Raw genomic sequence first — 27,559 nt, 5'->3', positions numbered from 1 at the left:
CTTAATTATTAACAATCTTATTTTTTTTAGAAAAACATGTTTTCTAGGAAGCAAACATTTTTGTTTACCACTTATAAGCATAGCAAACATGTTTTATTCACTCCTGTTAAAATGTAGGATAAGTTACCCTCTACAGAAAATTTATTTCAGGCCGGGCTTTCTGGCTTATGCCTGTAATCCCAGCACTTTGGGAGGCCGAGGCGGGTAGATCACTTGAGGAAAGGAGTTGAAGCCCAGCTTAGCCAACGTAGTGAAACCCCGTGTCTACTAAAAATACAATTAGCTGGGTGTGGTGGTACATGCCTGTAATCCCAGCTACTCAGGAGGCTGAGGGACAAGAATCCGTTGAACCTGGGAGGTGGAGGTTGCAATGAGGAGAGATCGCACCGCTGCACTCCAGCCTGGACGACACAGCAAAACTACAAAAAAAAAAAAAATTTATTTCATATATCACAAAGCATCCGATGCGATTTGGTTTACTTAAATTTAATCTGGTATTGCTATTTTTCTATATTAGTATAATTTAGTCTAGTATATGAACATCATAACAATGATTTTTGTAATCCTAACTTGAGTATCAGAATATCTTTACCAGAAGTACAATAATATGAGTTCTATGGCATTTTTTTCTGTTATATTTCATTATTCACTAATCATCAATATTATAGCCAAACCAAATTGCATATTATAGGGGAATTTTCCAACTGGAGCAAAACTTAAAGAATGTTTAAGATCATCTTTGATTGCCCTAAGCTCACTTCTATGCCATACTTCTGCAAGTCCTATCAACTTTAAAATGAACCTTGAATCCATTCTTTTATCTACATATCTTTGTCTCCCCTCTCCTTCCCAGTCAAAGCCATTTTTATATTCAGTGTTTTAGTCAGAATAGGCTATATTTAGAGTTACAAATTAGCATCCTAATCTCAATGGTTTCACACAGCAGAGGTGTACTGCGGCTTACATAAAGTCCAGTGTGATCTGGGCTATTCTCCTCCTCCATCTTGTAGCTATACTCTCTGCACTACTGGTTTTGAAGATCCTCAGGTGAACTGGAAATGACAATGTCACTTTTGCTTACAGCCCATTTGCTCAGAACTAGTCAAATGGCTCCAACATAAATGCATAAGCCTGGGAAGTGTAGGGCGGTACGTGAAATATTTAGAGATCACAATGATCTGTACCACACCCAGATTATTACAGATAACATCTTAGTTGTTTTCCTGACTTTTTTTTCATTTCCTACTTCAGTGCTTTCTCCACCTAGTAGCCAAAGTTCTTGAAAAAAAAAAATTGTTACCACCTTGCCAGTAGTTTCCACTTTGTTTTAAAATCCAAACATTTTATCCTCACCTGTGTAAAATGCTACGTGCTAGCATGCTTGCATTCTCTGATTTCGTGATTGGCATTTAGTGTTGCTAACTGTTATCTATGAATAGTATATTTGAATAGGTATTTTATTTTGTCCACAGTTAGGAAAATGTGATTTTTAAGTGTCAAATTTATGAAACCACAGTAATGACTATAAACAATAAATAATAATACCAAGAGAAATCCTAAATCATATGGTGTCTTTAATCACATTGTATGCAGTTAGAATCCTTAAAAACAGTGGCCTTTCAGAAACATTGATATAATGTAAAATCCTGTTATAATGAATAAATTCTATATAGCAAAGCCATAATAATTGTGTTCTGTTTATCTGACAGCAAATGATCTCTTAGAATAAATATTTTCTCTGTTTAAAGATTATTTGAAAGATATTCCATTATGGTCCAGTGCATTTTAAAAAATTAATAAACTATTTTTTAGAGCAGTTTTAGGTTCACAGCAAAACTGAATGGAAAGTACAAGAGTTCCCACATATCCCGTGTTCCTACATGCTGCAAATGCATAACCTTTCCCACTGTTAATATCCCACAACAGAGTGGTGTATTTGTTACAATTGATGAACCTACATTAACACGTCATTGTCACCCAGAGATCATCATTTACATTAGGGTTCACTCTTGGCGTTCTACAGTCAGCGGGTTTTGACAATAAATGAATTTTTAGATAAGTTTTTTATAAAGTTTACATGTTGTCATTAAGTCATTGTTGTCCTACAGTTATATCTTCAGTTTCTGTCAGTTTTTTTTTTTTGCAATCTGCATCTCCTAATTAAATATCACACACATATACCACCCGTAATCCCCAATAATTTTTCTCTAGCTGTAGTGCTCTTGCCAAATGACAAGAGGTACTAGGAGGAGCTAGGAATCAACCCTTATTTTTAAATATGCATGAAAGAAAGGCTTTATATAAATTCTTTGTGATCTGTAGGTTGTGAATCCTGGGAATCAGGTTTTTAAGGAACTGTTTATCTTAAATATTTTAAGGTCTATATATTTGGTATGCTTATTTGAAATGTAGCAGAGCATTTATATTTTTTATAATTTTTGATAGCTTTTAAAAAATGATTTAAGTAATTAGCTAATAACGATGCCTATTTTAACAAATAAAAATTACTTATAGTAAAGTCGAATATGCTACAGTTTATTACATGGATTTAGATTTAGCACCATTCAAATGGATTGTCTGGTACTTGACATCTACTTACGTATAAAAGTTTTATGTAGCAGTTTTTACATGGTGTTTGCATTGTCATTCATGTTTCCTTTCCTTGCTGGTTTATCTCTGTTTAAGACCTTCTGCACTGATAAAGAATTGAATAGCAGAGGAATTATCCTACTACAGGGTATGTAATATTTAATGAAAACAGGTATTTGTGGGGTGGAAAGGTAGGAAAATTATATCTTTTTCTTTGATAAGAAGTCAATCTGCCATTCTCTCTTCCTGTAATTACATGTTGTAGAAAGGAAATTTGCTTTTATGATGGGAGTTAAGGAAGTTATTAAGCAGTGTTTGTGAAACTTGATTGCCTTTGTGCTTTGAGTAACAGTGTTTGTTTTGTTCACAGTAACTTTAGTACTGAATGGAAGTGGCTTGTAGACAGAGCACGAGTTGGCAGCCGATGGACTTGGCTTCAAGCCCAGATTTCAGACCTAGAATGCAAAATCCAACAACTAACAGACATTCACAGGCAAATTCGTGCCTCCAAGGTATTGTCTGTCTGTGTTCTTCTACTTTTGTTAAAAATTGTTAATGTTTTCATTCCTTCTCATTTGATCACAAAAATAATTGTTACAAGGTTTTATAAAAATGTAGCCAGTTTATGTTAAAATTTTTGATATATTATTATAAATTGAAGCTATTTTTGTAATGCCTTTTTGTATTTTAAGATCATTTTATCATACTTTTTGAGCAATTCAGAACTTCCTTATTGGATTCCAGTTAATATAAGTGATAAACGTGTTTTCAAATTTCTAAATCATAAAATACATAAAAACCTTAACATCTTAACCATTTTTGAGTGTATAGTTGTGTTATTAAATACATTTGTAATGTTGTGCATCTGTCGCTATCCATCTCCATAACTCTTTTTACCTTTTATAACTGAAGCTCTAAACCCATTAAATAATAACTGTCCACTTTTCTCTCTCCTCAACCCCTGGCAACTATGTCTGTCTCTTATGATTTTGACTATTTTAAGTACCTCATATGAGCAGAATCATAAGTTTTTGTCTTTTTGTGGCTAGCTTATTTCACTAGCATAATGTTCTCAAGTTTCATAAATATTGTAGCATATTAGAATTTCTTTCCTTTTTAAGACTAATAATTTATTGTATGTATATACCACATTTTGTTTATTCATTCATCCGTTGATGGACACTTGGGTTGCTTCCAGTTTTTAGCTATTGTGAGTATGCTATGAACATGGATATAAAAATATCTCTTTGAGACCCTGTTTTCAATTCTTTGGGGTAAACACCCACAAGTTGAATTGCTGGATCATATGGAAACTTTATTTTTAATTTTTTTGTGGATCTACCGTACTGTTTTTCACAGTGGCTATACCAGTTAACATTCCCACCAGCAGTACACAAGGTTCAGATTTCTCCAGATTCTCGCTAACATTTATTTTCTGTTTATTTTATAGTAACCTCCCTAATGAGTGTGAGATGGTATCTTATTTTAGTTTTGATTTGCATTTGCCTAATGATTAATGATGTTGAACGTCATTTCATGTGCTACTGGCTTGGCTTTTGGATATCTTCTTTGGAGAAGTACTTATTCAAGTCCTTTGCCCATTTTTGAATTGGGTTGCTTGCTTGTTTTTTTCTTGTTGCGTTTTAATTCAATATATAGTAGATATTAATTTCTTATCAGATACATGATTTATAAGTATTTTTTCCTATTCTATGTGTTGCTTTTTTTTTTTTTTTTTTTGAGGCAGAGTCTTGTTCTGTCACCCAGGCTGGAGTGCAGTAGTGTGATCACTGCTCACTGCAGCCTTGACCTCCTGGGCTCAAGCAATCCTTCCACCTCAGACTCCCAAGTAGCTGAGACTAGAGGCTCATGCCACCATGCCTGGCTAAGTTTTTGATTTTTTGTAGAGATGGGATCTCCCTCTATTGCCCAGGCTGGTCTTGAACTCCTAGACTTAAATGATCCCCTGACCTCGGCCTCTCAAAAAGTGCTGGTATGACATATGTGAGCCCCTGTGCTCAGCCTTGTTCATTGCATTTTTGCTCTGTTGATATTATCTTTTCCTGCCCAAATTTTCAAAATTTTTCTGAAGTCCCATTTGTCTACTTTTTCTTTTATTACCTGTGCCTTTGGTGTCATAGCTAAGAAATCATTGCTAAATCTAATGTCATGAAGCGCTTACCCTATATTTCTTCTTAGAGTTTTATAGTTTTAGGTTTTACATTGAGAGCTTTGATCCGTTTTGTGTTAATTTTTGTGTGTGGTGTTAGGTAAGGGTCCAGTTTCATTTGTTTTCATTCAGATATTCAGCTTTACCTGGTTGAAAAGACTGTTTTTCCATTGAATGGCCTTGAAACGTTTGTCAAAAAACATTTGACCATATATGTTAGGGTTTATTTCTGGGTTCTCTATTCTATCCCATTGGAATATAGGTCTGTCTTTATGCCAGTACCACATTGGGTTTTTTTGTTTTTGTTTTTTAATTTCTTCCTTTTTTTTTTAAAAGAGACAGAGTTTCACTATATTCAAGACCAGGCTGGTCTTGAACTCCTGGGCTCAAGCCATCCTCTCACCTCAGCTTCCCAAAGTGCTAGGATTATAGGCATGAGCCACTATGCCTGGCCAGTATCGCATTATTTTGATTTCTGTAGTTTTGTAATAATTTTTGAAATCAGGACGTGAGTCTTCCAGATTTGTTATTTATTTATATATATTTTTGAGACAGAGTCTCAGTATGTTGCCAAGGCTGGAGTGCAATGGCACGATATCAGCTCACTGCAACCTCCACCTTCCAGGCTCAAGTGATTCTCATGCCTCAGCCTCCTGAGTAGCTGGGATTACAGGCATATGCCACCAAGCCCAGCTAATATTTTTGTATTTTTAGTAGAGACGGGATTTCGCCATGTTGGCCAGGTTAGTCTTGAACTCCTGGCCTCAAAGTGATCTGCCTGCCTTGGCTTCCCAAAATGCTGGGATTACAGGTGTGGACCACCGAGCCCAACTCTAGATTTGTGTTTTTTTAGAGATTGTGTTGGCTTTGAGGTCTCATGAGATTTTGTATGACCTTTAGGATAAGTTTTTTTTTTGTCTATAAAAAGAGTTGTGGAGATTTAGATAGGGATGCACTGAAACTCTAGATTTCTTTGAGTAGTTTTGATAGCTTAACAACATTAAGTCTTCCAATCCATGAATATGGGATTTGTTTCCATTTATTTATATCTTCTTTAATTTCTTTCAGCAATGTTTTGTAGTTTGTACAAGTCTATCAACTCCTTGGTTATCTATCTATTATATTCTGAAGTGTTTTATTCTTTTTGATGCTGCTGTAAGTGGAATTGTTTTTGTGACTTTCTTTGCAGATTGTTCATTGTTGGTGTATAAAAAACGCACCTGACTTCTGTGTGATCTTCCTACTCTGCTGAATTTATTAATTTGAACATATTTTTGAAGGAATTTTTAGTGTTTTCTACATATAAGATTATATCATCTTAAAACAAATCATTTAACTTCTTTTACAGTTTGGATGCCATTTATTTCTTTTTCTTGCTTAATTGCTTTGTCTAGAACTTCCAATACTGTGTTGAATAGAAGTGGTGAAAGTGAGCATTTTTGCCTTGTTCCTGATCTTAAGAGGAGAAATGGTTCAGTCTTTAACCCTTGAGTGTGATTTTCAGGGGGTTTTCATGTGTGGCTTTTATTATGTTTAGGTAGTTTTCTTTGATTCCTACCTTGCTGACTGTTTTTATCATGAAAAGATGTACAATTTTTTCAAATGCCTTTTCTTCAATTAAAATGATGATAGGGTTTTCTTTCTCCTTCATTCTGTTAATGTTGTGTATTATATTAATCGGTTTTAATACTGAACCATCCTTTCATTCTAAGAATAAATCTCACTTGGAATAAATCTCACTCAGTCATGGATTGTAAACCTGTTAATATGGTGATGAATTTGGCTTGCTAATTTTTGGTTGATCACTTCTGTATCAGTATTTACAAGGGATATTGATCTGTAGTTTATTTTCTTATAGTGTCTTTGCCTGGCTTTGGCATCAGGATAATGCTGGCCTCACAGAATGAATTAAGAAGTGTTCCTTCCTCTTTGATTTTTTGGAAAAGTTTGAGAAGGATTGCTATTTGGTCTTCTTTAAAAATTTAGTAGAATTCAGCATTGAAGTCATCAGATTCAGGGCTTTACTTTATCAAGAGATTTTTGATTACTAATTTAATTTCCTTACTAGTTATATAGGCCTATTCAAATTTTCTTTTCTTTTCTTTTCTTTTGAGTAGGAGTTTTGCTCTTGTTGCCCAGGGTGGAGTGCCATGGTGCAATCTCGGCTCACTGCAACCTCTGCCTCCTGGGTTCAAGCAATTCTCCTGCCTCAGCCCCCTGAGTAGCTGGGATTACAGGCACCCGCCACCACATCCAGCTAATTTTTGTATTTTTAGTAGAGACGGGATTTCACCATGTTGTCCAGGCTGGTCTCAAACTCCTGACCTCAGGTGTTCCACTTGCCTTGGCCTCCCTAAGTGCTGGGATTACAGATGTGAGCCACCACACCCAGCCCAAATTTTCTATTTCTTTGAGATTTAGTCTTCTTAAGTTGTGTTGTGTTTCTAGGAATTTGTTCATGTAATCTAGGTTATTTAATTTGTTGGTATAGTATTATTAATAATACTCTCTTGTCATCCGTTTTATTTCTTTAGATTCAGCAATAACATCCCCAGCTTTATTTCTGATTTTAGTATTTTGAGTCTTTTTTCTTTGTTTTCTTAGTTCATCTAGCTAAAGGTTTGTCGATTTTGTTGATGCTTTCAAAGAATCCACTTTTAGTTTTGATAATTTTTCTAGTTTTTCTATCCTCATATTTGTTTTACCTCTACTCTAATCTTTATTATTTCTTCTGCTAGCTTTTGGTTTAAATTGTTCTTCTTTTTCTAGTTTCTTAATTTGTAAAATTAGGTTGTTAATTCGAGATCTTTTTTGTTTTTTTTAAATGTCAAGCGTTTATAACTATAAACTCCCCCCTTAGCACTGCCTTCACTGCATCTCATAAATTTTGGTATGTTTTGTTTTCATTTTCGTTTATTTCTAACTGTTTTCTAATTTTTCTTGTAATTTCTACTTTGATCTATTGGCTGTTTTAAAATGTGTTAATTTACACAAATTTGTGCATTTTCCAGTTTTCTGTTAATGATTTCTCACTTCATTTCATTGTGGTTGGAAAAGATAATTTTTATATCTTTCTTTTTATATCTGTTGAGATATAATATTTGGCCTAACATATGGTCCATCTGGGAAAATGCTCCATGTACACTTGAGAAAAATTTGTATGTGGTTGTTGTTGGGTAGAATGTTCTTTAGATATCTGTTAAATCTAGTTGGTTTATTGTGTAGTTTAAGTTGTCTGTTTCCTTACTTATCTTCCATCTAGTTGTTGTGTCCCTTAACAAGAGTGAGTTATAGAAGTATCCAACTATTATTTTAGAATTATTGATTTTTCTTTGCAATTCTATCAGATTTTGCTTCATATGTTTTAATTGTCTCTTATTAGATGTGTAAATGTTGCCTGATGCATTAGAAACCAATACTATGACACTGAGTTTTTTGAAAGAAGAAAAGCTTTATATTGCAAGTTGACTGACAAGGAGACTGGAGGGTCAAGCTCTAATACTGTCTCCTTGTGCTTTTTTTTTTTTTAACTTAAAAAATATTTTTGTGGGTACATAGTGGATGTATATATTTATGGGGTATGTGAGATATTTTGACACAGGAATACGATGCATAATAATCAGATCAGGGTAAATGGGATATCCATCACCTCAAACACTTATTCTTTCTTTGTGTTATAAACTGTCCAATTATACTCTTAATTATTTTTAAATGTACAATAAGTTATTGTTGACTGTAGTCACCCTGTTGTGCTATCAAATACTAGATCTTATTTATTCTCTCTAATTATATTTTTATACCCATTAGCCATCCCCATTCTCCCCCACCCTTCCCAACCTCTAGTAATCATCATTCTACTATCTCCATGAGTTCAATTGTTTTAATTTTTTAAGCTCCTACAAACAAGTGAGAACATGCACAATTTGTCTTTCTGTGCCTGGCTTATTTCACTTAACATAATGACCTTCAGTTCCATCCACGTTGTTGCAAATGACAGGATCTCATTCTTTTTTTATCACTGAATAGTACTCCATTGTGTATATGTACAACATTTTCTTTATCCATTTGTCTGTTGATGGACACTTAGGTTTTCAAATCTTGGTTATTGTGAATAGTGCTGCCATAAACATAAGGGTGCAGATACCTGTTCAATATACTGATATCCTTTCTTTGGGTATATGCCTAGGAGTAAGATTGGATCATAGGATAGTTCTAGTTTTAGTTTTTCAAGGAAGCTCCAAGCTTTTCTCTCAAGTGGTTGGGAATATACATTCCCACCACCAGTGTGGTTCCTTTTTCTCTACAACTTTGCCAGCATGTTTATTCCCTGACCTTTGGATAAAAGCTATTTTTTTTTTTTTTTTTTTTCTTGAGACGGAGTCTCGCTGTTGCCCAGGCTGGAGTGCAGTGGCGCGATCTCGGCTCACTGCAGGCTCCGCCCCCGGGTTCACGCCATTCTCCTGCCTCAGCCTCCCGAGTAGCTGGGACTACAGGCGCCCGCCACCTCGCCCGGCTAATTTTTTGTATTTTTTTTTAGTAGAGACAGGGTTTCACCGTGTTAGCCAGGATGGTCTCGATCTCCTGACCTCGTGATCCGCCTGCCTCGGCCTCCCAAAGTGCTGGGATTACAGGCGTGAGCCACCGCGCCCAGCAGGATAAAAGCTATTTTAACTGGGGTGAGATGATAGCTCATTGTAGTTTTGATTTGCATTTCTCTGATGATAAACAATGTTGAGCACCTTTTCATATACCTGTTTTCCATTTGTATGTCTTCTTTTGAGAAAGGTCTATTCATATGTTTTCCCTATTTTTCAATCAGATTATTAGATTTTTTTTTCTATTGAGTTGTTTGAGCTCCTTATGTATTCTGGTTATTAATCCCTTGTCAGACAGATAGTTTGCAAATATTTTTGCCCATTCTGTGGGTTGTGTCTTCACTTTGTTGATTATTTCTTTTGCTATGCAGAGGCTTTTTAACATGATGTGTTAACATATGTTAATTTGATTTGTCCATTTTTTCTTTGGTTGCCTGTGCTTGTGGGGTATTACTTAAGAAATCTTTGCCCAGTCCAATGTCCTGGAGAGTTTTTCCAATGTTTTCTTTTAGTAGTTTCATAGTTTGAGGTCTTAGATTTAAGTCTTTAATATATTTTGATTTGATTTTTGTGTATGGCAAGAAATGGGGGTCTAGTTTTATTATTCTGCATATGGATAGACAGTCTTTCCAGCACCATTTACTGGAGACTGTTTTTTCCCCAAGTTCTTGGCAACTTTGTTGAAAATGAGTTAACTGTATATGTATGGATTTGTTTCTGGGTTCTCCGTTCTGTTTTATTGGTCTGTGTGTCTATTTTTATGCCAGTACTGTGCCGTTTTGATTAATATAGCTCTGTAGTATAATTTGAAGTCAGTTAATGTGATTCTTCCAATTTTGTTCTTTATGCTCAGGACAGCTTTAGCTATTGTGGGTCTTTTGTGGTTCCATATAAATTTTAGGGTTGTTTTTTCTATTTATGTGAAGAATGTCAGTGGTACTTTGATAAAGATTGCATTGAATCTGTAGATTTCGTTGGGTACTATGGATATTTTAACAATATTAATTCTTCTAATTCATGAAAATGGAATATCTCCTTTTTGTGTGTACCCTCTTCAGTTTCTTTCATCAATGTTTTATAGGTTTCGTAGTTGAGATCTTTCAGTTCTTTGGTTAATTCCTAGGTATTCTGTTTTATTTGTATCTACTGTAAATGAGTTGACTTTCTTGATTTCTTCTCTAGATTGTATGCTGTTGGCATATAGAAATGCTACTGATTTTTGTATGTTGATTTTGTATCCTGCAACTTACTGAATTTATTTATCAGTTTTAATAGTTTTTTAGTGGAGTCTGTAGATTTTTCCAAACAAGATCATATCACGTGCAAACAAGGATAATTTGACTTCTTCCTTTCTGATGTGGATGCCCTTTATTTCTTTTTCTTTTTTAAAAAATTTGCCCCCCAAAAAGTTTTATTTCTTCTTCTTTTTAAACTTTTATTTTAAGTTCAGGGGTACAAGTGCGGGTGTGTTACATGGGTAAACTTGTGTCTTAGGGGTTTGTTGTTCAGATTATTTCATCAGCCAGGTATTAAGCCTAGTACCCATTAGTTGTTTTTCCTGATCCTCTCCCTCCTCGCACCCTCCATTCTCCAAAAGGCCCCAGTGTGTGTTATTCCCCTCTATGTGTTCATGTTCTCTCATCATTTAGCTCCCACTTATAAGTGAGAACATGCGATATTTGGTTTTCTGTTCCTGAGTTAGTTTGCTAAGGATAATGGCCTCCAGCTTCATTCGTGTCTCTGCAAAGGACATGATCTCATTGTTTTTATGGCTGCATAGTATTCCATGGTGTATGTGTACCACATTTGCTTTATGCAGTCTACCATTGATGGGCATTCGGGTTGATTCTATGCCTTTGCTATTGTGCATAGTGCTGCAATAAACGTACACATGTGTGTATCTTTATAATAGAATGATATATATTCCTTTGGGTGTATACTCAGTAATGGGATTGCTGGGTCAAATGGTATATCTGTCTTTAGGTCTTTGAGGAATTGCCACACTGTCTTCCACAATGGCTGAACTAATTTCACTCTCACCAGTGGTGTAAAAGCATTCCTTTTTCTCCACAACCTTGCCAACATCTGTTATTTTTTGACTTTTTAATAGTAGCCATCTGACTGGAGTTAGATGGCATCTCATTGTGGTTTTGATTTGCATTTCTCTAATGATCAATGGTGTTGAGCTTTTTTTCATATGATTTTTGGCCGCATGTATGTCTTCTGTTGAAAAGTGTCTTTTCATGTCCTTTGCCCACTTTTTTATAGGGTTGTTTGTTTATTTCTTGTAAATTTGTTTAAGTTCCTTTTAGATGCTGAATATTAGACCTTTGTCAGATGCATAGTTTGCAAAAATTTTCTCCCATTCTTTAGATTGTCTGTTTACTGTGTTGATAGTTTCTTTCTCTGTGCAGAAACTCTCTAGTTTAGTTAGTTTACATTTGTCAATTTTTGCTTTTGTTGCAGTTGCTTTTGGCATCTTTGTCATGAAATCTTTGCCTGTGCCTATGTCCTGGATGGTATTGCTTAGGTTGTCTTCCAGCATTTTTATAATTTTGGGTTTTACATTTAAGGCTTTAATCCATCTTGAATTAATTTTTGTATGTGGTATAAGGAGGGGGTCCAGTTTCAATCTTTGCATATGGCTAGCCAGTTATCCCAGCACCACTTTTTTATTTTAATTTTTTTCTTTGGAGACGGAGTCTCACTCTGTCACCCAAGCTGGAGTACAGTGGCGTGATCTCCGCTCACTGCAACCTGCGCCTCCCGGCTTCTAGCAATTCTCCTGCCTCAGCCTCCTGAGTAGCTGGGACTACAGGCACACGCCACCATGCCTGGCTAATTTTTTTTGTATTTTAGTAGAAATGGGGTTTCACTGTGTTGCCCAGGCTGGTCTCGAACTCCTGAGCTGAGGCAGTCCACCTGCCTGAGCCTCCCATGGTGCTAGGATTACAGGTGTGAGCCACCGTGCCTGGCCAGCACCACTTACTGAATAGGGAATTCTTTCCCCATTGCTTATTTCTTTCAGGTTTGTTGAAGATCAGACAGTTGTAGGTGTGTGGTCTCATTTCTGGGTTCTCTTTTCTGTTCTGTTGGTCTGTGTGTCTGTTCTTGTTCGAGTACCATGCCGTTTTGGTTACAATAGCCCTGTAGTATAGTTTGAAGTTGGGTAGCCTGATGCCTTCTGCTTTGTTCTTTTTGCTTAGGATTGCCTTGGTTATTCAGGGATGCCTTCTATTTCTTTCTCTTGTCTAATTGCTCTACTTACCTACAACTTTCCAGTATTATATTGAATGACAGTGGTAAAAGTGGGCATCCTTGTTACGTTCTAGATTTCAGTTTTCTCTCCCATTCATTAAGATACTAGCTGTGGGTCTGTCATATATGGCTTTTATTGTGTTGAGGTAAGTTCCTTTATACCCAATTTATTGAAGGTTTTTATCATGAAGGATGTTGAATTTTCTTAAACACTTTTTCAGCATCAATTGAAATGACCATATGGATTTTGTCCTTCTTTCTGTTGATATGATCTATCAGATTGATTAATTTGAGTATGTTGAACCATCTTTGCGCCCCTGGAATGCATCCTACTTGATTATGACAAATGATATTTTTAATATGTTGTTATTTGGTTTGCTAATTTTTTGTTAAGGACTTCTGCATCAATATAATCAGGGATATTTGCCTATAGTTTTCTCTTTTTTAAAAATGTGGTTTTGGCTAGTTTTAATATCACAGTAATACTGTCCTTGTAGAATGACTTTGAAAGTATTTCCTTCCCCTCTATTTTTCAGACTAGTTAGAGTAGGATTGATACTACTTCTTCTTTAAGTGTTTGGTAAAATTCAGCAGTGAAGCCATTGGGTCCTGGGCTTTTCTTTTTTTTTCTTTTTTTTCTTTTTTTTCGAGACGGAGCCTCGCTCTATCACCAGGCTGGAGTGCAGTGGTGCGATCTTGGCTCACTGCAACCTCTGCCTCCCAGGTTCAAGAGATTCTCCTGCCTCAGCCTCCTGAGTAGCTGCAACTACAGGTGCGTGCCACCATGCCCAGCTAATTTTTGTATTTTTAGTAGAGGCAGAGTTTCACCATGTTAGGGTTTCACCATGTTGGCCAGGATAGTCTCAATCTCTTGACCTCGTGATCTGCCTGCCTCATCCTCCCTAAGTGTTGGGATTACAGGCATGAGCCACCACACCCGGCTCTGGGCTTTTCTTTTTTTTTTTTTTTTTTTTTTTGAGACGGAGTCTCGCTCTGTCGCCCAGGCTGGAGTGCAGTGGCGCGATCTCGGCTCACTGCAAGCTCCGCCTCCCGGGTTCACGCCATTCTCCTGCCTCAGCCTCCCAAGTAGCTGGGACTACAGGCGCCCGCCACCATGCCCGGCTAATTTTTTGTATTTTTAGTAGAGAAGGGGTTTCACCATGTTAGCCAGGATGGTCTCGATCTCGTGACCTCGTGATCCGCCCACCTCGGCCTCACAAAGTGCTGGGATTACAGGCATGAGCCGCCGCGCCCGGCCGGGCTTTTCTTTAATAGAGGACTTTTTTTTCTTTTTCTCTTGAGACAGGGTCTTACTCTGTTGCCCAACCTGGAGTGGAGTGGCACAATTTCGACTCACTGCAGCCTCAACCTCCTGGGCTCAAGCAGTCCTTCCACCTCAGCCTTAGTAACTGGGACCACAGGCACACACCACCACATGTGGCTAAATTTTGTATTTTCTGTAGAGATGGGGGTTTTGCCATGTACCCAAGCTGGACTCAAACTCCTGAGCTCAAGCAGTCTGCCTGCCCTGGCCTTCCAAAGTGCTGGGATTACAGGTATGAGCCACCATGCTTGGTATAATGGAAGACTTATTAGTGATTTAATCTCCTTACTCATTTTTGGTTTGTTAAAATTTTGTTTTTTCTTCTGTTTTTTTTTTTTTTTGAGATGGAGTATGGAGTTTCTTGTTGCCCAGGCTGGAGTGCAATGGTGCGATCTGAGCTCACAGTGCGACCTCCGCCTCCCAATTCAAGCAATTATCCTGCCTCAGCCTCCCGAGTAGCTGGGATTACTGGCATGTACCACCATGCCTGGCTAATTTTATATTTTTAGTAGAGACAAGGTTTCTCCATGTTGGTCAGGCTGGTCTTGAACTCCTGACCTCAAGTGATCCACCCGCCTCAGCCTCCCAAAGTGCTGGGATTACAGGCATAAGCCACCGCACCCGCCCCCCTCCTTTTTTTTTTTTGAGATGGAGTTTCGCTTTCGTTGCCCAGGCTGGAGTACAATGGCGTGATCTCACCTCACTGCAACCTCTGCCTCCCGGGTTCAAGTGATTCTCCTGCCTCAGCCTCCTGAGTAGCTGGGATTACAGGCATGCGCCATCACACCCGGCTAATTTTTTTGTATTTTTAGTAAAGACGGGGTTTCTCCATGTTGGTCAGGCTAGTCTCAAACTCCCAACCTCAGGTGATCCACCTGTCTCGGCCTCCCAAAGTGCTGAGATTACAGGCATGAGCCATTGTGCCTGGCCAAAATTTTCTATTTTTTTATAATACAGTCTTGCTAGGCTGTATGAATCAAGAGATTTGTTTATTGATTTTAGATTGTTCAACTTGTTGGTTTATACTTTTTCATAATAGTCTCTTATAATCCTTTGTATTTCTGTTGTATCCATTGTAATGTCTCCTTTTTTATTTGCAATTTTATTTGAATCTTCCCTGTTTTTTTTCTTAGTCTAGTGAAAAGTTCATCTTGAAGGATATATTTGCTGGATATACTAGTCTAGGATAAAAGTTTTTTTCTTTCAGCACTTTAAATATGTCATGCCACTCACTCCTCACCTGTAAGGTTTCCCCTGAGAAGTCTGCTACCAGACATATCGGAGCTCCTTTGTATGTTGTTTCTTTTCTCTTGCTGCTTTTTGAATCCTTTCTTTATTCCCTCCCTTTGGGTGTTCGATTATTAAATGCCTTGAGGTAGTTTTCTTTGGGTTAAATTTTCTTGGTGCCCTATAACCTTCTTGTACTTGAATATTGGCATCTTACTCTAGATTTGGGAAGTTCTCTGTTATTATCCATTTGAATATACTTTCTACGCTGATCTCTTTCTCTTCCTCCCCTTAAAGGCCAGTATCTTAGGTTTGCCCTTTTGAGGCTATTTTTTTGATCTGGTAGGTGTGGTTTATTACTTTTTATTCTTTTTTCTTTTGTCTCTTCTGAGGTATATTTTCACATAGCCTGTCTTCAAGCTCAGTAATTTTCTTCTTTTTGATTAATCCTGCTGTTAAGAGACTCTATCTAGTGCATTCTTCAGAATGTCAGTTGCATTTTTCAGCTCCAGAATTTCTGCTTGTTTCTTTTTAACTGTTTCAATTTCTTTGTTAAATTTATCTGATAGGATTCTGAATTCCTTCTTGTGTTACCTTAGATTTCATTGAGCTTTCTCAAAACAGCTATTTTCAGTGCTGCGTCTGAAAGGTCACATCCCTGTCTCTCTGGCATTGGTCTTTGGTGCCCTATTTAGTCCATTTGGTGAGGCCATTTGTTCCTGGGTATTCTTTATACTCATAGATGTTCGTCTGTGTCTGGACATTGAAAAGTTAGTTATTTATTAGTCTTTGCATCTGCACTAATTTGTACCAGTCCTTCTTGAGAATGCTTTCTAGATATTGAAACACCCTTGGGTGCTGTGATCTAAGTCATCGGTCACTGCAGTCATATCCCTAACTTTAGTAACACTGCATCTTTTGTGGACTCATAGAGGTACGACCTCAGTAGTCTCGGGTAAGATCCAAAAGCATTCTCTGGATTACCAGTCAGAGACTCCTGTTCTCTTCCCTTACTTTCCCCCAGGGAAACATAGTCTCACCCTCTGTACTGAGCTGCTTGGAGCTAGGAGAGGCGTGACACAAGGACCACTGGGACTGCACAGGGTCAGATCCGAAGACAGCACAGCACTGGTCTCACCTAAGGCCAGCAGTGACCACTACCTGGCTATCGTCTGTGTCTCCTCAAGGCCCAAAGGTTCTATCATCAGCAGGTGGCAAATCCACCCAGGCTTGTGTCCTTCCCTTAAGGGTGGCAGGTTTTCTCCCCAGCCCCGGGTGGGTCTAGAGATGCCATCTTGGACTCCACCTGGTGCTGTGTTCTACTGCAGCTGACCAAGTCACAAGACAAAGTCCTCCCTACCCTTCCTTCCTCTTTCCTCAAGGAGAGCAGTCCCTTCCCGTGGCCACCACTGCCCCGGGGCCACAGCAAGTACTGCCTGTCTACCGCCAATGTTTACTAAAGGCCCAAGGCTTCTTCAGTCAGCTTTTGGTGAATGCTGCCAGTCCTGAGTCTCTCCCTTCAGGACAGTGGGCTCCCCTCTGGACCAGGGTACGTCCAGAAATGCTTGGTGCTTTACCCCACTGTGGCCAAGCTGGTAACCAACCTGACTTTTAGCTCTTATAAAGATGCTGTTTTATGTGGATAGTGTTCAATCTGGTGTTCCTATGTTGGGAGGTAGTGGGGGTACAATTGCTGGAGGCTTCTATTCAGCCGTCTTGTTCTGCCTCCCCTCTCTCATGCTATTTTTATGGTAACATTTTTATTAGAATAGATTTGGGGGTAGATATTGGGATTAACAGGTGATTGGTAGAAGGAAAGGAAAGTTTTGGAAAGTTCTTGGGCATGTGCAGTTATTGCTTCATGCTAACTCATGGATTGCATGTGCAAATTCAGGGGGAGTTAATATGAAACATGCAGTGTAAATTTAGGCTGTGATGTCAGTAAGGTCATCTGTGCAAACTTCTGTCAGCCATTTTGGTTTTAACTGATTTTTGCCAGTTTACTCTTGTTCTCACAAGGTTAGAGAGTTTTGGCGTCTCAGTGGGTTATGTCTTTAATTATCTGCTATCCTACAAACTCAAGAATTTTTGCTAGTTACTGACTTCTTACTCCTTGGGTTATAGTTTGAGTTTCAGTATCTCAACAAGTTGTTTATTTTCTTATCTGTTATCCTATAAACATAGGAATTTAGACTGGTTTTCTTAACTCTTTGTGGCATGGTTTCATAAGTGTTTATAATTGTTATATCTTGTTATAGAGTCTTATTAATATATAATGTCCTTATCTCTCGTAACCTTTTTTTAATTTAAAATCTGTTTTGTCTGATATTGTATATAATTTTTAAAAATCCTTCCACTTTCAACTTATTTGTGTCATTGGACTTAAGTTGAATCTCTTGTAGACAGTATAGAGTTGGGTTCTGTGTTTTTATCCATTCTAATTTCTGTGTTTTGGGGAGTTTAATCCATTTACACTTAACGTAATTACTAAGAAGGATAGACTTACTTCTGTCATTTTGCTATTTTCTATATATCTTATACCTTTTTTGTTTTTGTTTTTCATTTCCTGCACTTCTGTTATTAGGGTTAGGGTTAGAAGTGCATTTTCCTGCACTTCTTCTGTTATGTTTAGTTGATTATTTTTTGACACTGAAATGTTTAAATTTCTTTCTCATTTCCTTTTATATATATTCTGTAGATATTTTCTTTGTGGTTGCCCATGGGGATTACATTTAACTTCATAAAGTTATTACATTATAATTTGAATTTATTCCAGTTTAACTTTAGTAACATATAAAAACTCATTTCCTTTACAGCTTTGTTCCCACCCCTTTTGGTTGTTGATGTCACAAAATTATATCCTTATACTAATGTGTCCCAAAGCATACATTAATAATTATTTTAAATATATTAGTTTCTTAAATTATGTAGAAAACAAAATGTGGAGCTACAAACCAAAGTTACCACAAGTCTAGCTTTGGATCTATTATATTTTTTTTAATGTACTAGTTATTTAAATCATGTAGAAAGCAAGGAGTTACAAACTAGTGTTACAATAATACTAGCTGTTATAATTATGCATGTATTTAACTTCATTGAGATTTTTCTTTCATCATACAGCTTTAAGTTACTATCTAGGTCTTTCATTTCACCTTGCATGACTTCTTTAAGTATTTTCTGCAGAGTAGGTCTAGTGGTAAATGACTCTCTCAGCTTTTGTTTACTTGAGAGTGTCTTAATTTTTTTTTTACCTTTGAAGGACAATTTTCCCGAATAGAATAGGATTTTGGGTCGGCCAGGGTTTGTTGTTGTTGTTGTTGTTGTTATTTTGTCTTGTTTTGTTTTGTTTGTTTTTTGCTTTGAATATGTTGACCTAACTGCCTTTGGACCTCCAAAGTTTATCATAAGAGGCTACTGATAGTATTACGGAGGATACCTTGCATGTGCTTCTCTCTTGCCGCTTTCAAGATTCTTTCTTTTTGTCATTCAGTAGTTTGATTATAATATGTTTCTTTGTAGTACTCTTTGGATTCATCTTATTTGGAGCTCATTCAGCTTTTGATATTTGTAATCATGTCTTTCATCATATTTGGGAAGTTTTTAGCCATTATTTCTTCAAATATTCTCTCTGCCTGTCTTTCTCTTCTTTTTCTGGAACTCCCACATTTATATGTTGGGCCACTTAATAGTGTTCCACGTGTCCCTTAGACTTTGTTCACTTTTCTTTGATCTGTTTTCTTTTTATGCTTTGCACTTGATTATTTTTACTGTCCTGGCTTCAAGTTCATTGATGTTTTTCCTGCCTGTTCACATTTGCCTTTGAATACCTCTAGTGAATTTTTCATTTCAGTTATTATACTTTTCAGCTCTAGAATTTCTGTTTGGTTTCTTTTCAGGTTTTCTGTCTCCATATTGATGTTTGCATTTTGTTCATAACATCTTTTTCTTGACTTTTTCACATCATTTTTTTTAGCCTTTTGTGCATCTTTAAGACGGTTGTTTTAAAGTCTTTGTCTAATAGATCTTCCATCCTGTTTTCAGGGACAGTTTCTGTTTATTCTTTTTTTTCCTTTGAATGCTCCATTTTTCCTGTTTCATTGTATGCTTTTTGTTTTTTTTGTTGTTTTTGGAAACTGGACATTTGACTCTAATAATGGAAATCAGATTCTTTCCCTTTCTGCAGGACTTTTAAAATCATTTTTGTTTATTATTTTGTTTTTCTCTATTGTTGTAGGTTGTTGGTGTGGCAAGAATAAGCCTGACGTGTATAGTTAAAAACTTATTTTTTCTGAGCCTGCACCTTTTCTTGGAAATGCCCAGTTGCTTTCTAATTTTCCCCATTGATGCAGTTGTTTTAAAATGTCCTGCTTTTAATGCCTGGCTCCCAAAAGGGGAAAAGAGAAAAATGAAGAGAAGATTTTTTTTTTTTTAAGGGTGCTGGCCCTTTAAATCCCCAGGAAGGCCTTCCGCCAGAGGAGGAGGGAATTGCAATAAAAGGAGGGAGGTACTACAACAATGGTTGTTTGCCTCTTTGTCTGTACCTCTGTGATCAAAGGTTACAATCAGTGATCAGAACACAGATCCCTAATATTTGCAGAACAGGGTCCTTTTCCCCTACCCTGACTTATGCAGGCTGTATATAGATTGCTTCAGAAATGTATGAATGGCTGCCTGCCATGGGACTAGGTGTGGGGATGGGTAGCTGCTATTATGCTAAGAGCTAAAATTGATGAAAATTAACTGCACATTTACTGTCCAAGCCTGCCCCTTGAACTTGCAAGTCTTCAGTAAACTCCAGATTTTTGAAGTAATGACATTAGACAGATTCTGCCAATGCAGGTGGTGTCTAGGTGGGGTGACAGATTCCTGGTGGTTCCTGTTCCAACACATAGAAGCGATAAATATTTGTGGTGATGGATATGCTAATTACCCTGATCTGATCACTATACATCATATGTATTGAAATATCATTATATATACCATAAATATATACAATTATTATTTGTCAATTAAAAAATAAAGTAGAAAGAAATAAGAGACATGCACCGAAAGGAGTTTTTGACATTTGGGTCTCTGGACACTTAAACTTTCTGTCTTTGTACATCTCAGAATATCTTCATTTTACCCTCACTCTTAAATGGTATTTTACTTTGGTGTTAAATTCTAGTTTGACAGTTATTTTTCTTTAGCACTTTAAAGATGTGTTTTATTGTTTTGTTTGATACTGAGGAGAAGTCTACTGTCAATGTGATTATTTTTCTTTTCTGGGTACTGTCTTTTCTATCTGGTACCTTTAAGATGTTCTTGTTGTATAAGGTGTAAGGAAGGGATCCAGTTTCAGTTTTCTACATATGGCTAGCCAGTTTTCCCAGCATCATTTATTAAAGAGGGAATCCTTTCCCCATTGCTGTTTTTGTCAGGTTGCTGCTATAAAGACACATGTACATGTATGTTTATAGCGGCACTATTCACAATAGCAAAGACTTGGAACCAACCTAAATGTCCAACAACGATAGTCTGGATTAAGAAAATGTGGCACATATACACCATGGAATACTATGCAGCCATAAAAAATGATGAGTTCATGTCCTTTGTAGGGACATGGATGAAACTGGAAACCATCATTCTCAACAAACTATCACAAGGACAAAAAACCAAACACCGCATATTCTCACTCATAGGTGGGAATTGAACAATGAGAACACATGAACACAGGAAGGGGAACATCACACACCAGGGACTGTTGTGGGGTGGGGGAAGGGGGGAGCGAGAGCTTTAGGAGGTATACCTAATGCTAAACGATGAGTTAATGGGTGCAGCACACCAACATGGCACATGTATACATATGTAACAAACCTGCACGTTGTGCACATGTACCCTAAAACTTAAAGTATAATAATAATAAAATTTAAAAAAAAAAGTTAAAAAAAAGAAGAAAAAAGATGTTCTTGTTTATTTGATGTTCTGCATTTTTACTGACAGGTATCAAAGGATTGTCTTTATGTTGCTTGGTACTCAGAGTACACATTTTTAACTGTACAGTTCACTGAATTTTGACAAATATCTACTCTTGTAACCATCACCATGATCATAATGTAGGACATTTCTATAACCTTCAAAAATTTCGTTCCTTCCTCTTTGCAGTTAATCTCTTTCCTTCAGGCTCTTTTCTCTGGCAACCACTAATCTGTTTTCTATTGCTATAGTTTTGCCTTTTCTAGAATTTCATTTAAGTCAAATAATAAAACATTAATCTCTATTTTGCTCTTTCACTTAGCATAATGCTTTCAAGGTTCATCTGTGTTGCTGTATATATAAGTAATTTTTTCTTTTTTATTGTTGAGCAGTATTCCATTGTAGGATTGTACTATAATTTGTTTATCTGTTTCCTAGGTCATGGAAATTTAGGTTGTTTTAGTTTTTGGCTATTATGAATAATGCTGCTATATATATTCATCTATAAGTTTTAGTGTAGACATGTTTTTTTTTTCAGAGTCCACATTCATTTGTTTTAATTTCTTTTATATTTTTGAGACAGGGCCTTGCTCTGTTGGCCAGGCTGGAGTTCAGTGGCATGATTACGGCTCACTGCAGCCTTGACCTCCCAGGCTCAAGCGATCCTCCCGCCTCAGCTTCCTGGGTAGATGGGACTACAAGAATGCACCAGCGCACCTGGCTAATTTTTGTATTTTTGGTGGGTATGGGATTTCGCCATGTTGCCCAGGCTGGTCTCAAGCTCCTGGGCTCAAGCTATCCACCTGCCTCAGCCTCTTAGCCTCAGCCTCTTAAAGTGCTGAGATTACAGGTATAAGCCACTGCACCCAGCCCAGAGTCCATGTTTAGTCCAAGGTGTTACATCTTTCTTCAATTCTAGCATATTCTCTGCTACTATCATCCAAATATTGTATGTTTGTCAATTTTTTTCTCTTCCATTTTTGTGAAATTCTCATAGATTGAGAAGTTCAAACAAATTTTTCATGTCTCTTAACCACTCTTTAATTTTTTAATCTCATTTGTCTCTCTGTACCACAAGGAATTCTTTACTGTCTTTTAATTTGCTAATTCTGTCTTTGACCATATTCTGCTTAGACTTTGTCCTGTATATTGGCTTTTACATTGGCTTTTACTTTGTGATAATGCTTTTTATTGATAATTTCTAATTAGGTCATTTTCAAACCTGTTTAAAAACATAAATGAAAAGGAATAGGTTTCTAGAAATTCAAGGCCTTACGAAGTTAGCAAAACTGCCTCTCTCTACACTTTATATGATAAGAGATAGGATTGAGAAAACCTTTGAATAATAAAGGACCAAAGTGATTTGGAGCTAAATATCAGACTAAGGATACCGTCCTCTGCAAAACCTTTGAGCTGGATAAAATTACACTTAGTGCAGTGGAGGAAGATTAAGAATGTGGATTTTCCATCAGAACTTAATAGCTTGTGAGAATCCCCACAAGGAAGCAGAGAAAGAGGAACAGGAGAAAGGAGTATGTAGGTAGGTATAGGGGTTAGAGGGTGAAAGAAATATCCTTTGAGAATGCATCAGAGAACTGTGGGTGTGATTGTCAGTACATGGAACTGCCTGAAAACAGAGAGATGGGAAGCCTTCTGAGTTTCTGAGTGAGTTCTACCAAAGAAATTACAAGCTTTGCCTATAAAAAGCCTTTTACTGGCCAAGACAAACCAGTCCTTAGGACGCCAACCTTCTATGAACAAGAAGCAGGTTAAGAGCTTTGCAGTTCCTAAAGAAGTCAAAAACGTTTACTGATATTGCCAAGGAAGGTAATATAAAAGAAAGAAGCTTTATATTTATATTTATATTACCAATATAAATTTTAAATTTATATTACCAAGGAAGGTAATATAAAAGAAAGAAGCAGGCTGATTCAGGAGCCATAGAGAACAGTGAATAGAAAGAACCCTTTAATAGGAAGCACAAATTAGGGCCTAATTAAGCCATACGCCTAGGGTAAGAAGCTCTCACAATATTGGTCCAGCAGAATGTTAGCATTAATATAGACCAGTAGCTGACATATATTCTTTATTCTTTACATTTCCAAGTGGGAATGTTCATTGTGATCTATTTTCCCAAAGAATCAGCGATACAAATGAGTTCTTATGCAATCTAAATATTGCTAAATATTTATTTGTAACCTTGTTTTTGTGGGAAACAGTATTCTATATGGTCATACTATAGACATCCTGGAGATAATCTAATATTGAAGGTTGATAGGGATAGGTCTGAAAAGGAAAAAGCTGAGAAGGGAAGGGATCAGAGTCCTTGAACCATGTAGTTTGCCTAGCCTCTCCTAGGGGTCTGCACATCCACAAAGATTCATAAATTTTAGGCTCTATCTATCATGAGTTTATATTCTGGTAAGGGAGATAAAACCTATAATCGTTTCAATGTATGTAATATATTCGGTAATACCTGTTTTTTTAAAAAATTATACTTTAAGTAGAATACCTGTTTTTCTAAGATATTTGAAGGGCCATAGAGAGAATACTTATGGGTAAGAGGGTCAGAGAAAACATTAAGAGAAGAAAGTGACATCTCAGTATGACTTTGGGGGATGAACAGTAATTTTTTGATGAACCAATGGAACTAGAAAAAGGTGTTTTTTTTACAGGTTTGAAGGTGTGAAACAACATGATCATTTTCAGGAATGACAAAGTAGTATGGTATTTAAAGGAGCAGAAAGTATGTGTTATACAAGAAAAGGAACAGAAGCTAGGAAGTGATGAAGTATGTTTAATACTTGGTAGCAATTAGTGGTGGTGTCTATAGGAAGGTAGGAAGAAGGATAGACATAAAACCTTAGGCTTACTAGTTCTGTGAGATTTGAGGGAACCACATTCACTAAGTGTTTCCTGATGAAAGTTTATTAGTTACTTTTTCTCATTGTTCACTGTTATCTTTACAGGAGCCTTCAGTTTACAATTTCCCAGTCATTTCATGATCACCGCATAATCTCTCCTCTTTGATCATTTTCCATAAAGGATATAATTTCACACGTTTTTTATAGCAAATAGAGTTCTAAGAATGAGTCAAGTATAAAACAATTTAGATATTTCAAAGAAAGTGGGTTTGCAGTTAAATTGATGAATAAGATTTATATTTCAATCTAGACATCTAGACAGTCTGATTCATAATCCTTTAACTTAAGAAAGGATATTTTAATATTCTATATTTTCTAAGCAGTACTGTATACTTCTTGTTTAAACTCTTTTAAAAGCTTGATTGCATGTTTATATAACATCTACTGGAATAAATTGTTTTAAGGAAAGACATCTAAACTTCCCTGTAATAACTTATATGACCTTACCTTTTTCTTAATTCAGGATAAATGTGTATCTGGCCCTTTGTTCCTTTAAGAATATCATTATGTTTATTTTATGGAACATGCCACAAAATTAGGTTATTAGAATACAATGTTTTTGTTATTTTAGTAGTTTCTCATTACATTTATTAGGAATTAATCAAAGTGTTTAGTTGTTTATATGCAACTTAGTTGAGATGTTATTATATAAGAAAAACATCACTTTCCTTGCTCTTACAGCTTCTTGAGTTATTGTAAGAAAAAAATTGAGAAGGATGGCCAGTACTGTCTTGAAACAGAACTTTCTGTTTAATGTATTTTAAATGTAAAAGAAATTGTTCTCAGTTAAGTTAGAGATAAAGGGAAAGGAAAGAGATTGAGAGATGCTGTTTTGTAAATATCCTGTTTAAATAAGTGCTAGTTTGTGCCTTAAGTCAGAAAACACATCATTTGCCCCTTTACCATTCTTCTTATGGTCTAAACTTTGCTTACATTTTCAGAGGAGAAGGCCAGGCATGGTGGCTCAAGCCTGTAATCCCAGCACTTTGGGAGGCCGAGGCAGGTGGATTACAAGGTCAGGAGATTGAGACCATCCTGGCTAACACAGTGAAACCCCATCTCTACTAAAAATATTTTTAAAAAAATTAGCCGGGCATGGTGGCGGGCACCTGTAGTCCTAGCTACTCGGAAGGCTGAGGCAGGAGAATGGCGTGAACCCGGGAGGCAGAGCCTGCAGTGAGTCAAGATTGCGCCACTGCACTCCAGCCTGAGCAATAGAACAAGACTCTGTCTCAAAAAATCTATATATATATATATTTTTTTTTTTTGAGGAGAAGAAAGCAGTTATTAGCAACATCCTTTGGTGGTTCTTGCAACAGCTTTGTCAACATATTACAGATTCCTATATTTCCTCTTCTCCCTGCTTCAAACTTTCTAATAAGACAACAGATTCTTCTCACCCTCAGAAAAAAATTGAAATATTTTTCTTGGGAGAACACTGGCTATATCAAATGGTTTCTCTCTTAGATTTCTTTTGTTATCCTGCAGTAGGGGCTTCCACATTTTAAATTGTATCTTTTGTGTGTTTTAAATTTTTTATTTAAAGTTTTACTTAAAATTAACTTTGGTGAATTTGTGTGAATAATAGAGATGTTGCTGAGGCAGTTCTTTTTTCACACAGTGTTTTCTCTGTGAAGACCCTGCATTGTCAGGATTTCTCTTCTCAGAAACAGTTGATTTGCTTTCATCTTATGCTAGAGTTTTCACTTGTTTCAGTTGTTGTAACTCGTTTTTCTAAAAATATTTTTTGTCTTTCTTATCTATGTTGTTTTACATATCAGAATATCCTTTTACTAATTTTTTTAAGAACAGAAACTCTCTGCTGTGTCCCCAGAGGATTAAATATAAATATTCAACCCTTTCCTCTCCATTCTTGGCAATGGTGGATCAGAATGGGCCACTCTCCTCACACTCCAACAGTTTTGTCCAGGGTAGTAGTTTATGGAGGAAAAAACAGATTATGAAGTTGACTATGACGGTCTCCCTGGTTGAATTTTAATTTTTTTTTTTTTTTTTGACAGTCTCTGTCACCCAGGCTGGAGTGCAGTGGTGCGATCTCGGCTCACTGCAACCTCCTCCTCCTGGGTTCAAGCAGTTCTTTTGCCTCAGCCTCCCAAGTATCTGGGACCAAAGGCATGTGCCATGATGCCCAGCCAATTTTTGTACTGTTAGTAGAGACAGGGTTTTGCTATGTTGGCCAGGCTGGTGTTGAACTCCTGGCCTCAAGTGATCCACCTGCCTCACCCTCCCAAAGTGCTAGGATTACAGGCGTAAACTACCATGCCCTGCCTCCCTGGTTGAATTTTAAAAATATAATTCTTTATTAAACTAACTATAGCAGGCTTTGTACTTATAGAAAGGTAGTATTCTAAAGGTTTGGAAATAGAACTTTGAAATTCAGAGTAGAGTTTTCCCATAGATGCAGATTTATAAATATGGATTCTGAAATCAGACTAATCTATACAGACTGATATCAGACTAATCTATACAGACTGGCCCATACTATAAACTGGAATCAAACCAAAGACAATTGCAGTTAAATTGATAAGGTGGAAACTTGTGTTTCTTTGACATGCAGGTACTTGTGGAGAAACCTAGTGAGAGTAGGTTTGAAATTTCCTCTTCTCCCTGCTTCAAACTTTCTAATAAGACAACAGATTCTTCTCACCCTCAGAAAAAAATTGAAATATTTTTCTTGGGAGAACACTGGCTATATCAAATGGTTTCTCTCTTAGATTTCTTTTGTTATCCTGCAGTAGGGGCTTCCACATTTTAAATTGTACCTTTTGTGTGTAGACTTGTAGAAATTTTGAATGGATACTCTCAAGAACTTTTCAGACTAATGATACCATATCTATTATATCTAATTTAATTTTTTAAATACCAAATGAAATAGGAAGTTTTTTGAGCATGTTTCTTCAGATTTCTTGACAGCCATATTTGTTCATTCTAAGAAAACAGTAATTGGGATCAAGTGGCTCCCCTTCTCCTTGGAAAAGTCAGCATGTTAGCACTATTCAAAATGTAGATTTTTTTAAAAAGCGCATTTACTACTTTTACCAAAAATTTTACTACAAAATAATAAAATATACATTTAATACCATAACTGAATATGTGCATTCTAAAGTTATATATTCTCTAAATTACATAGTGTAAACTAAAACTCATATATAACACATTATTATCTATAGGCAATTTCTGTCTTATAAATAAGACTTATGCATGATGTAGGTGGCCCACAGCAATCATTTAATTCATTCCATTTTTGAAATAATGCACACTAATATTAATGTTAGTTTATTTTTTATTACAAGAATATAGTATTTTAGCCACATTAGGAGTGTAATAATTTTCCAACTAGCCTATAGGAATTTATTAGCATTTTTCAAATATATATATATATTTTTTTCAAATATATATTATATATTTATATATGTAAAACCTGTGTGTGTATATAATATATAATATATGTAATATCAGTATATATATAACATAATATCTGTGTATGTGTAATATA

The 27,559-nt window shown here is 36.4% G+C and overlaps 1 protein-coding gene across 6 annotated transcripts in view; it reads left to right on the top strand.

Annotated features, from left to right (window-relative positions):
• The window catches only part of KANSL1L (KAT8 regulatory NSL complex subunit 1 like), a 150,508-nt gene that overhangs the window by 38,987 nt on the left and 83,962 nt on the right, over positions 1-27,559 (top strand). For all 6 annotated transcript variants that reach the window (XM_004033142.4, XM_019022456.4, XM_063695174.1 and 3 more), the window contains one exon: positions 2,960-3,101. In XM_004033142.4, coding sequence (XP_004033190.4) covers positions 2,960-3,101 — 142 coding nt within the window. The remainder of the gene's footprint in view (positions 1-2,959; positions 3,102-27,559) is intronic.

The sequence above is a fragment of the Gorilla gorilla genome, chromosome 11 (assembly GCF_029281585.2).
Source record: "Gorilla gorilla gorilla isolate KB3781 chromosome 11, NHGRI_mGorGor1-v2.1_pri, whole genome shotgun sequence".
In the NCBI taxonomy this organism is placed as follows: Eukaryota; Metazoa; Chordata; class Mammalia; order Primates; family Hominidae; genus Gorilla; species Gorilla gorilla.
The sequence above is the reverse complement of the archived record's forward strand: the minus strand, read 5'-3'. Positions and strand labels throughout refer to the sequence as shown.